Raw genomic sequence first — 12,090 nt, forward strand, 5'->3', positions numbered from 1 at the left:
CAAAACCCGGCGCGGATCTCCCGTCGGGGCGGGGCCGTGCACGGCGCGAGGAGGGTTCCTCCGCACCGCCCCCGACGGCCGCCCCGAGCGGCGCCCGCCCCCACGGCGCGGGGCGGGGAGGGGCGGCGCGGGGCGGGGCGGGGCGGGCGCCGCTCCGGGACGATCCGGGCCGGGCTTTGCGGCGCGCCCCGTGCCGGCGTCCGCCCGGCCTCCGGCGGGAGCCAATCAGGGGGCGGCTGCCCGCACGTGGAGCCGAGGGGACTCAAGAGCGCCGCGGCCGCCGCTCACTCCCCCCGTGACGGGCGTCCCGGCGGCACCGGGGGGCGTCCGCGCCGCCGCCGCCATGAGCGGCCCTTACCCCGAGGAGAGCTGCGCCGAGCGTCCCGACTGCAAGAGCAAATCGCCTACGCTGCTCTCCTCCTACTGCATCGACAGCATCCTGGGCCGCCGCAGCCCCTGCAAGGTGCGGCTGCTGGGCGCAGCTCCCAGCCTGCCCGCGGGGGCCGCCCGCCCAGAGCCCCCCGACGGCGCCGCGCAAGGTGAGCCCCGCGCCGGCCCGAACATCCTGACCCGGGTGGGAGCCGGAGGGAGCGGGGCTGCGGCGAGGCGGGGGGGTGCCCGTAGGCTGTCCCGGTACCGCACGGATCCCTCGCGTTCAAAATTGCCCCCCAAAAAAGGGAAAAACGGGAGTTTCTCGGGAGGGTTTACAAAACGCAGAGCGGACGAGCTCCGGAGCGACGGGATAGAAGTAGCCCCGGGGCCGTTGCGGCCCCCGCACCGGGGGCAGCTCCGGGCCGGGCGGGACTCCACGGGCCGGGCTACGCGAAGTGATCTCAGCCCCGCGCTGACGGCGTCTCTCTGTTTCTCCCCCCGCACCCCTCTCCTCGCCGCAGGCTCCCCGAAGAACAGCCCCCCCTTCGAGCCGGCCGAGCTGCACCTGCCCCCCAAGCTGCGGCGGCTGTACGGGCCGGGCGGCGGGCGGCTGCTGCCGTCGGGGCCGCGCGGGGAGCGGCCGGAAGGGCGGCCGGAGGGAGGCGCCGGGGCCGGGATGGCGGCCGGGGCAGGGGCCGGTCCCGCGCCGTGGGACACGCTGAAGATCAGCCACGCGCCGCAGGTCAGCATCAGCCGCAGCAAGAGCTACCGCGAGAACGCGCCCTTCGCGCCGCCGCCGCCCGCCCGTGACGAACCGGGGAGCGGAGCCCCGCACGTCGAGGAGCGGCCCGGCCCCGCCGCGCCGGCCGCCGGGGAGGAGGAGGAGGACGAGGAGATGCTGGAGGAGGAGGAGGACGAGGAGGAAGAGGAGCTGGAGGAGGACGACGAGGAGGAGCTGCTGGGCGAGGACGGCGGGGGGCTGCTGGAGGAGGCCCGCCGGGGCGCGGGAGCGGCGCCGGGGGCGGAGGGCGGGGGGCTGTCCCCCAAAGAGGAGCTGCTGCTGCCGCCCGAGGACGGCGAGGGCAAGGACGGCGAGGAGAGCGTGTGCCTGTCGGCCGGCAGCGACTCCGAGGAGGGGCTGCTCAAGAGGAAGCAGCGCCGCTACCGCACCACGTTCACCAGCTACCAGCTGGAGGAGCTGGAGAGGGCCTTCCAGAAAACGCACTACCCCGACGTCTTCACCAGGTACAGGCACCGCCGGGGCGGCGCGGGGCGAGGGGACCGAGGCGGGGAGGGAGAGCCCTCGGGGCTATTTTTACGCCGTCGCCGGGCCCGGATCGGGTTCGCGCTCCCCGGGCGGGTCGGAGCGGGGCGGCCCCGCGGGGCGCGGATCAAAGCGCCGCCGGTAAAAATAGCGCCCGGCGGGGCCCCGCCCGGGGCCCCGGGGAAGGGAGGGGGAACCGGGGGCCGCCCGGCTGGGGGGAAGGCGGGGGGGTACGGACGCGGCCCCGTTTCGCCGCGTCCCGAGGGGGCATCGCGGATTTCTCGTTCGTTTTGTAGGGAGGGCGCGGAGGGTCCCGCGGGGGGGATCCGCTGCCGGCATCGCCCCGGGAACGGCGCCGCAGGCGGAGCTGAGCGCTTCGGCGTCGCCCCGTTCGTTTGGGTTTCATTGTAATTTTATGTTACCCGTCCCGGCGAAACGCCGCAGGGCTGCGGGGCCGGGAGAGCTTCGCTAGCGCCGAGGTGGCTCCCGATACGCGCTAATTGCGGGCGGCGGGCGTAGGGCCGGGTGCGGGCGGCTCGGTGCCGGCTCTGACGCGCTGTCCCCGCAGGGAGGAGCTGGCCATGCGGCTCGACCTGACCGAAGCCCGAGTGCAGGTGAGTGAGAGGCGGCCGCGCTCGGCGGGACGGGGCCGGGCCGTCCCCGCGCCCCCGACGGAACCCCCGCGGCCGAGCGGTGAGAAGGAGGGGCCGGCGTCGCCAGCAGGGCTCCGTAAAAGCGCACTTAGCGCTGAGCAAACGGGGCCGTCGGAAGGCGGAGTGCCGGTTGCTTCCCGCCGCCCGCCGAGGAGCCGCTTAACGCCGTCCGATCGCCCATTTTTGATAGCGACGAGCCGCGCGGCTCTAATGGCGGGTGCGATGCCATTAGAGGTGTTTGCGCCCCATTCCAGAGTGCATCGCCCGGCCCGCGCCTCAGCGCCACGGCGACGACAAACACGGGGCGGCCGCTGCCAGCGGCGAACAGATGGCCCCGGCCGCGGCCGCGCGAATCACTCTACAGTTAAAATCGGGCGCTGATAACGCGCCATAAATTCCATATGGCTCATCGGCTACGCGACGGCCCCGCGCATTAGCGGCGCTGAGACGGGCCCCGCGCTGTGTTGACACATCGCTCCATCGTCACACAGCGCCGTGACGGCGGAGCCGCGCGTTCGGCCCGGGGGCACGCGGCGTGGGAAAGTTAAATAGCTCCGTCGGCGTGACTCCCTCCGTCCGAGGGAGGGGCACGGGGAAGGGAATGCGAATTAGCGGAGCCCCTCCGGCGGCGCTCGGCCTTCCTCCGGGCTCCCGCGGGATGCCGCAGGGATCCCATCCGCAGCGGGAGCGGTGCCGCCGTGCCCGAGGGAAGGGGCCGCGGGTGGGACGCGAAGGGGCGCCGGGAGCCCCGCCAGCCGCCGCCGCGGCACTTTCCTGCACCGTGCGGGAGCCCCTCGTTCCCTTTCCCCGGCGGTGTGTTCTCCCCGCTGGGCTGCAGCCCGGCTTCGCTCGGGGCTGTTACTTCTGGGGAAGGGGAGAAAAGAGGGAAGCGGCGGCGGTGCCGCGGCGGTGCTCCGTATCGTCTCGTTTTGGACAACGGCTCTGTTTCGTACCTTACGGAGCTGCGTGAAATACGGCCCCGCGGGCGGCCCGGGAGCTCCGTCCGCGCTGCGGGCGCTGCACGAATTCTCTTTCCGTTGCGGCGCTGCGCGGCCACAATTTCGTTCTCCCTTAAACCGAAGGAGAGCGCGCGGCCGCTGCTGCCCGCGAGTGCTTCGTTGCAGCGGAACGCATTCAGCGCCAGTTCGTTCCGTGGGGAAATAATACCGCCGCAGCCGCGGGGCTCGGAGCGGGGCTCGGCCCGGGCCCGGCGCACTGCTAACGCCGCTGTCTCTCTTGGCTTGCAGGTATGGTTCCAGAACCGTAGGGCTAAGTGGCGGAAGAGGGAAAAGGCTGGGGCTCAGACACACCCCCCAGGTTTGCCTTTCCCTGGTCCCCTGTCCGCACCTCACCCCCTCACTCCGTACCTTGATGCTAGTCCTTTCCCTCCTCACCACCCAGCTCTAGACTCCGCCTGGACCGCCGCCGCCGCCGCAGCCGCGGCCGCCGCCTTCCCGGGCCTGCCGCCTCCTCCGCCCGGCTCCGCCGCGCTGCCCCCCGCCGGGACCCCGCTCGGCCTCGGCACCTTCCTGGGCGCGGCCGTGTTCCGGCACCCCGCCTTCATCAGCCCCGCCTTCGGCAGGTACCGGCCCGGCCGCGGCGCCCCTCCGCGGGGCGGAGCGCGGAGCGCGGATCGCGGAGCGGGGTCGCGCCGCGGAGCCCCTCCGAGGGGCCGCTCCGCCGTTCGAATCGGGGGCGCCGCCGATTGGGCGCCGCGCGGGTCACGTGCCGCCGGCCCGGCCGCCGATTGGCCGAGGGCCGCGCGCTCCGCGGGGCCGAGGGACGGCGCGGTGCGTCCGCGCCGTCGGCGCGGCGCTGACGGCGCTCTGTGCTTCCTTCCTTGCAGGCTCTTCTCCACCGTGGCCCCGCTGGGCAGCGCGCCCGGCGCCGCCGCTCTCCTGCGGCAACCGGCGCCGGCGGCGGCCGAGGGCGCGGTGGGCGCGGGGCTGGGGGAGCCGGGCAGCGCCGCCGCCGACCGGCGCGCCTCCAGCATCGCGGCGCTGCGCCTGAAGGCCAAGGAGCACGCGGCGCAGCTGACGCAGCTCAACGTGCTGCCCGGCGGCGGAGCGGGGAAGGAGGTGTGCTGAGCCGCCGGGCGGCCAGGGCGGCCAGGGCGAGCGGAGCCAGACCGAACGGGAGTGTGAATAGTAATCGTAATTAAGAACGAGAATCGCGGGGAGAGGAGAGGAGAGGAGAGAAAAGGAGAGGAAAGGAGAGGAGAGGAGGGCCGGCGGCGGAGCCCCGATAACGTTGTCCCGGCGGCAGCGCCGTGCGCCGCGTTTCCCCCCTCCGTCCGTCTCCGGTGCTAACGCCGAACGAAGAGCGGCGCCGGAGCGCGGCGAACCAAAGGGAACGGCACTGCCGGGGCGCGGGGCCGCGACTCTGTACATAGCGTTGTTATAAAAAAACGGAAAGCAAACCGACGCACTGCAGAGCTTTGTATATTTGAGATGACGATGTTATAAAGGCGTTGCACTCGGAGTCGCGGTGTGCGCGTCTGTGGCTGCGCGGGGCCGCGGGGGCCCGGGAGGCGGCGGCGCGGGGCGCTCCGTGCGCGGCGGGCGTTGCGACGGCGGGCGGGGGGGCGGCGAGGGGCGACCGGGTGTATTGAACAGCGAAGAGGAAAAAAGAGGGAAAAAAAAAAAAAAAGACAAAAAAAAAAAAGGAAAAAAAGAAAAAAACCCAAAAATGAAACCGCACAGCGCCGGAGGCGGCCGCACCCCGCGTTCGGGCGCCTCCGAGCGCCTTTCCCCCCCTTCATTCATTCCTCTTTTATATTTATGTATCCCTCCTTTTTCTTATTTGCTTTTGTATCGTTTACTTTGTAGTAATTGCTCTTTTTTTTTTTTAATTATTATTTACTTTTAACGATTTCCTTTTCGTCTTTCATTTTGTTTTGTTTTTACTTTGAATTTTTGCTGTCTATTTTACTTCTCTTTCCTTCGGCGTTACGTTCGGAAGCGGCCGCGGCCGTCGCACCCCGGGGCGGCTCCGCTGGGTTCTCCCGGCTTTCGTGCGAGCCCCGGGCACAGCCCCGCACGCGGGCACACACGCGCACCGCAAACCCCGGCGCTATTGGGGGTCTCAAAAGCCACCACGAGCGCAATAATAACGATAACGATAATACCAATAAAATGTAATGGGGAAAGTCATGTTCGTTCCGTGGGCGTTTTTGGCGGCGCAGCCCGAAACATCGTTTTATTGTTTTGTTGTTGGTGGTGGTGGTGGTGTTTTTTGTTTTTTTTGTTTTTTTTTGCCATGCGGAAAAGGGGTTCGTCACGGAGCCAGCACGCAGTAAGAAACGCCATTCACCGCTCGGACTCCTCGAGCCGAAGCTCTGCTGACGGCAGAATCGCGCTTCTGCAGGCGGCAATTTCGCTAATCCGGGGGTTATTACGGCGGGCCCTCATTAGGATCGCGGCGCTGCCAAGCAATCCCATCACCGCCTGAAAAGAAGTTTACCCCGCGCCGTAGAGGCGGCGGCCGTATTTACCCCGCGCGGTCATTGGCGCACAGCTGCGGCCGCGCACGGAGCCCCGCGCAGCGCTGCGCTCCTCCGAAGTGCGGAGCGCTGAATGGAGCGGCTCCCCTCGCCCCGCCGCGGCCCCGGCGCTTTCTGCTCTCATCCAATTAGCGCGGTGTATTAAGCGGTTTATCATCTCATAGTCAGCTATTGAGAGAAACAAGGCGAACACTTTGCAATAGAGCCTGCTCTCCTTTGACACCCTCAGGTACTTACATATTCCACTGTGCTATGAATAATAGAGGAAGAATAGAGCGCTAATTCCCTCATCAAAGAGCGCCTTGTCTGCTGCTTTGCTCAACAACACCATTCCGATCAAAAGAAAAGCAATAAAGCTTAGCATAACAAAACGAAACCTACTTATTAGCTTAGTGGTTAAATTAATGCAGAGCCGTCGCTATTCAACGCTGAGGTTTGAAAACAGCCTCCAACCACCCCATAATGCTGCCGTCGGGATGGAGGAATTTTAATCTGAGCTGCGAGGCCGCCGCAGATGAGTTAATCTATTAAAGAGCGATGAGGAGGGCTCGCGGGGCCGCGCCATTCAGCGCAGCGAGCGGACGGCTCCGGCCCGGGACGCGGCGGCTCTGCCCCCCCCCACCAGCCCCCCAGCGGCCTCCGCCCGGCCCGAGCGGACGCGGAGCCCCGGGACCCGCCGGCGGCGCGCGGCCCCGGCGCCGCTCGAGGAACCCCGAAACGCCCCGACGGGGGAAAAGGGCCCTTCCCCGCCCGACCCCCCGGCCGCTGCTCCCCTCCGGAGCGTTCCCCGGGCTCTCGTAGAATCTAAACATCCCTAAACTCCCAAATTAACAGGCTCTTCAGCCGTAATTATCCCGCTAGACACAAGTGCCGCGGGGTCAGGGCTGCTTTTCCGAGCCGTTCTGCCCGGCTACCGTCAGGGATATCTGCACGATCCTAATTGGGCCGGGCGCTACGAAACTACGAAAACCCAAACCCGAGTGAAATTACGGCAGCGGTCCGGCAGGGAGCTGCAGCATCCCGGCGTCGCTTTGGGCCGCACGTTCCCAAGAAACCTCTCCGGGAGTCTCCCCGACAGCCCGGATGTCACCTCGAGGGGCTGCGGCCGTGGGGCACGGCACCGGCACGCAAACGGATCGACCGGGCGCCGTTTCTCGCACGCCAGGACCGGGCGTGAGCGGAGTCCGAAGGGTTTGGCCCCAGAGCCGCTCCGGGCATTCGGGCACGCTCCAGCCGCCGTCGCCCCCCCTGGCCCGCAGCACCGCCCAGCGAGCTCGCAGCTCTCGCTCGGGGCCGAACGAAAGCCGTGCAGACGCCGCACAGGCACGCAAGGCTGCAAGTGGGCCCTTCCATCGGCCCCGGGCTGCAGCGATGCGGCCCCCGTGGGGAGCTGCCGACAGTCAGGCAGACCGAGCCCAATGCTTTCACTAGAAAATTTTATTTTTTTTTCCATCAAGTGCTAAGAAAACTTTGTATTTTATACCGTCGACGATTTAAAAGAACGCTTTAATAACCTCACATTAATACATCGCATTGCAAACGTAACGGCAAACAAGAGTACAACGATATTTGGTGTACAAAAGCTCTACCCAAATTTACTCTTTGTTCTTGTCGCGTGTTTGTCACTTTACTAAAAGTAAATGGAAAATACAATTTGTTCATAAAACCTTTAAAACCCCCGATACAGTAACTATTACAGAACAACGACGACGATGCTCCTTCCTTCCCCATTACCGCTTACAGTGCCATCCAAATACACATTTCCCTATCGACAGCTCGCGTTCAGATGCGGAAAGAAGTGACGTGCATTTATTTTCTGCCTATGTACAAAACATGTTTCACTCACGTATGTATCTATACATCCACACAAAACATTTCTAATCTGGCAAAACACCGTGCTTAGAGACGCCCCGTGAAGACACCAGAGACAAGTTGGTCCTCTGTTCTCTGCGCCTCCAGGCTTCAATCGGTCTCTACCTCGTTTTGAAAGGAAAGCATCCCTACCTCGCTCAGAAGGACATTTAAAGGCATTTAGGTTTAGCATTGTTTTTAATTGGTATGTTTATGATCAGGAAGGAGATAAACTGTGAAAAGGCAAAACATTAGTGCTCCTACTGAGACCTCCACTAACCTCTCTTCCTGAGAGCACCTCTACTAAATACCCTGGAGCAAAGTCTAGGATCACTTACATTCCAGCAACTCTCACTGGGAATTATCCAATTAAAGCAGCAATTCCCCCACCCCCTTTTCCCTCATAGGTCTGAACACACAACAAAATACATTGCGAAAATCAACTGCTCCATGTTTTAATAACCCTGGCTTTTCGGTGGAGAAAAGAATCAGAGATAAAAACACCTCGAGCATACCACATCCACGTGGACCATGCATCCCATTTTCATCTTTCATTCTCCCTCCACCAAAGCAAAGATTATTAAAACACTATGGTGCTTTCTGACACAGAGCACTGCTCAGGAGATCCTTATTTTTAAGCGAGTAGTCGGTCCCTCTGCTCCCCCCACGTTCTGTCCATCACTGTCTTTCACTGCTGGACTCTCCCACGGATCTTCCCATGCTGATGGAGAAGAGTTTGCCGAGGTTCACTTCTGAGTAGCCGCTCAGGGACAGGCATTTGTCTACTGTGCTCTTCAGTTTCCTGTAGGCCTCGGACACTTCCCTCCTGAGGGACTTCCTCTTTACAAACTCTGACAGGACAAAAATAAAACAAGAGAGGAGAGTTAAATAAAGTGCTTTTGCATTCAATAATATTGTGCATTGTGGTATTTTAACACAAGGAGAAAAGAGGACAAAGTTGTAGCTAGCATCCGAAGTCACCATTCACGGCAAGCTCTTCTGCTGCCTTCCCTACTATGAGGGCTAGTGAGACTAACTGGCTGTGAAGAACCAGGTTCCTTAGCACGGCGAAAACCTCACAGAGTCCTTCAGGGTCTGACATAGGATGAAATTCTGCCTACAGCCAAGCCTGGCTTCAGGTCAGTCCAGGAAACCATGACTCCCTCATTCGTGCTGCTGCTGGCATGGCATCGCCTGGGATGAGCCCAACACTGATGCCACGGTCCCCAAACACACCCCTCACACAGTGGCACACAGTGGGTTCCCTAACATGCCCCTAGGTGTGCAGGATGGGAGTTGTGCTGCTCAGCACTATGGGGATGCCCGGCCAGGAAAATTCCATACTGCACTGCCCTAAAATGAAAACACTCAGTATCTCAATGGGGATACATTGGGTTTACCTGATATACAAATGGAGATGCTAATTCCTACAACATATGATCAATAATACCCGTGAAGAAATGTCTGAAGCACAAGACGTGAATTACTTGTGTGTCTGTGTGTGTACAAGCTCACGTGCACAGGCCTTAGCAGCAAAACTACGAGTAGTTCTGGTTATATGTTATGCTGTCAGGCAACAGAGACCTCCACTCCCTTTCCAAGAGTTTTTACCGAGCAGCACAGGTTCAGCTGGAAAACCAAACTTGACACCAGTGAGGTTTGTTTGAGGCAAGGTGCAGGGCTGGGAGGAGGGACATGCTGACGGGTCTGACCATGTGAGGGAGGTAACAAAGCACTTCTGTGCCCAATGGGGACAGAAGACTAAGCTGGGCCTGGGCAAGCAGGCCAGATGACATGTCCAAGGTGATGGGATCATGGGATAACCAACGGGGCAGCCTGTGCAGCCTGTGGCCGCCTCCAGCCCCAGCACAGGCGGGTGTTTTGCAGAACCTCAAGGAGGCTGTAAGAGAGCTCAGCAATGAGCTGCCGGGGGCAACACAACTGACAGTGTTCAACTGAGGAATGAGTGCCTGCCTCGGTTCCCATGTTGCTCACAATGTTCCACTCTCTGCACGATACTATGAAATCTCTAAAAATTCAATTAAAATTTCAATTAGAGGTGGCAGTTGAAGTAACTGAGTACGCTGATGGTCAGCACTTTGGTGCACAGCTTCCATGCATGCTTGTGAGGAAGGTGTGCTGCATGCTACTGTGTTCAGCTTTAGGTGTTTGTATTTACAACTTTGGGCAGTTGGAAGTGAGCTGAAAACACATTCTTGCCATTATTCAAATGTCAGTGGAATGATGCTTATTAGTGGAACTAAGTTTCCCTTATACTGCACCACAAATACAATAAAAACTCTGATTACAAGAACCTGCTCAGTAACAGACTGAAGTCACTACGGCATAAACACCTTTAATGATCCTGAAATTATTTCAACGTAGGGTTTAATTAAACAAACCGTGAAAATTGCAGTAACCAGATCCATAAAAACACCAAACCCACATTGCCACCAATTCAGCACCATCTAGTTCACGTGTTTCCAAAATCAATAATGCGCTCACTGAGTTCATTTGCCACTGCTCACACACCAGCAGAAACCATGGTGTTCGTACCAACAAACTGCAGAGAATATCCTCCTTGTAGCTCAGGAGTTGTGGCTGCCCCATCCCTGGAGGTGCTCCAGGCCAGGTTGGATGGGGCCCTGGGCAGCCTGAGGTGGTGGGGGGCAGCCCTGCCCACGGCAGGGGTTGGGGCTGGGTGGGCTTTGAGGTTCCTTCTAACCTGAGCCCTTTTGACTCTATGAAAACCCAGTTAAGACACTTTGAAGTGTCCTGCAGCTCAGGAGGGACCAAGGTGAGCGCTGTCAATACACAGAAGCAGCTGGCATGTACAGCCAGAGTGGGAAGGCCGCCGATGGCGAGAACAAGGCATGTGACAGGGCAGTGCTGAGAGCACAGGACAACACACACAGCCCCCACGCAGGCCATGCTCAGCCCCAGCCTCTACGCCAGCAAGATTTCCATCTTCCCCCCATCAATCTGAAGCGTAATTACACACGATAACCAGCCTGCTTCAAACACTGCTTAGACTTTCGCACAGGCGAGCTGAGGAGGGTGGCTGAGAAGAAGGGAGGCACACGAGGGGCCTGGCTGAAGTGGCAAGGCCAGCTTTAAGTTTCAATTATAAGACAATGGCAGCCGGATCTCGGCGGCGGGAGGCAGGCGGCAGCGTCCCCGCAGCACGGCCGCACGGTGCATTTGAATGACACGAGTGCCTCTGATGACTGGGGAGAGGAGATTTAAAGAACTGCGGTAATACAGAGCAGGGGAAGATGAGAGAGGACACAGCTCCTGATGTGTTTACCTCCTTTGCTGATGGGATATTGACTTTTCCCACCAGGTTGGTTAGAAAGGGGACTATTTACGCTGCCACACAGCAGAGTAAGAATGACAACCAGCATCACCGTGCTCCTCTTAGTAAAAGACAACTGTGACCGCCGTATATCATGCAGCCAGTCGATACCTTTGAGTCACCATTCCAGCCAACTTAGAGATGCAGATAAAAGCTCCTACTTTCTTCCTAAATGAGAATTTAATCAATAACGTACCTAAGGCCCTCTGAAAACTAAGCTCCACAAACTGACTGAAATTGCTTTTCGGTAGTCTGTCACGTTCTGAGAATAGTTGCCTGTCTATTATTGCCCTATCATTGTTTTAATAATTTCCAAGTTCAGCTGAGAGCCATCTTTTATGACAGCCAATACCGCATATACAGATTATAATAAGCAGAGATATCTACACACATACGGAGCATACAGAAGGCACTGCCGACACAAACACAGGCATGAAAAATACATTTATCTGAATTGGCTTTTGTTTGTTTGTTTAAAGATGTGCTTCTGACTACATGTAATTGAAGGCAGGCACTGCATTCCTTACGGTCAGCAATAAATTACCAACCGCAGAGAGGGCTTTAGAATCACATCACCAAACGGCAGCTGACATCACCCAGCACCACTGCCATCCCGCTCCCTGCACAAAGCACAACTTCTGCCTGCCCCTGCCAAATTGAGTGCCGTATCCGAGCTCCTGCTTGGCTACACAGGTGTATTTTTTTTTTTATCATTTGAAAAAAAAAAACACAAAAAAAAACAAAAAAAAACTTTTTTAGAAAGGTGCCTGAAATCCACTCAACCCATACTGAAGCTGGAAGCAAGGATGGGAAAATCTGGAGGTCACTTCTAGCTGGCCACCTGTTTTGCACATACTGCCATTTCTCTTCGCTCCCGTTAAAGTGGCTCAGAGCACCCTGACAGACAAGATCAAGAACTTTTGTTCTCGGATTCACTAAGACACAGCTCGGTGAAAGTCTTCTCTTTTTTCTCCTGCTGATTGGGCAACCGTATTGTGTCACACCATTAAACCCTCTCCCCCCTGTTATGCCGTTGATAGCCTGTTCCTCAGAGCAGAAGTAAAAATATATTCACGTTCCTCTGTATTTATGT

The 12,090-nt window shown here is 59.7% G+C and overlaps 2 protein-coding genes across 5 annotated transcripts in view; one reads left to right on the forward strand and one right to left on the reverse strand.

Moving 5' to 3' along the window:
- Positions 1-266: 266 nt before the first annotated feature.
- ARX (aristaless related homeobox) lies at positions 267-6,410 on the forward strand. 2 transcript variants are annotated; one of them, XM_031599288.2, is made up of 6 exons: positions 267-539; positions 894-1,617; positions 2,205-2,250; positions 3,537-3,606; positions 3,691-3,871; positions 4,136-6,410. In XM_031599288.2, the coding sequence occupies exons 1-6, from the start codon at positions 344-346 to the stop codon at positions 4,374-4,376; spliced, it is 1,458 nt and encodes a 485-aa protein (XP_031455148.2). In that variant the 5' UTR covers positions 267-343; the 3' UTR covers positions 4,377-6,410. The 2 variants fall into 2 exon arrangements, with proteins under 2 accessions (XP_031455148.2, XP_031455147.2); XM_031599287.2 differs by having other exon boundaries at positions 3,537-3,871; positions 4,136-6,409.
- Positions 6,411-7,233: 823 nt separating this feature from the next.
- Positions 7,234-12,090, reverse strand: part of POLA1 (DNA polymerase alpha 1, catalytic subunit) — a 189,676-nt gene continuing 184,819 nt past the window's right edge. For 2 of the 3 annotated variants that reach the window (XM_031599290.2, XM_090124323.1), the window contains exon 37: positions 7,234-8,493. In XM_031599290.2, the coding sequence (XP_031455150.2) occupies positions 8,321-8,493 (173 nt within the window). In that variant the 3' untranslated portion in view covers positions 7,234-8,320. The remainder of the gene's footprint in view (positions 8,494-12,090) is intronic. The other variant, XM_031599289.2, reaches the window with a different exon arrangement.

The sequence above is a fragment of the Phasianus colchicus genome, chromosome 1, assembly GCF_987193195.1.
Source record: "Phasianus colchicus chromosome 1, bPhaCol1.hap1.1, whole genome shotgun sequence".
NCBI lineage: Eukaryota > Metazoa > Chordata > Aves > Galliformes > Phasianidae > Phasianus > Phasianus colchicus.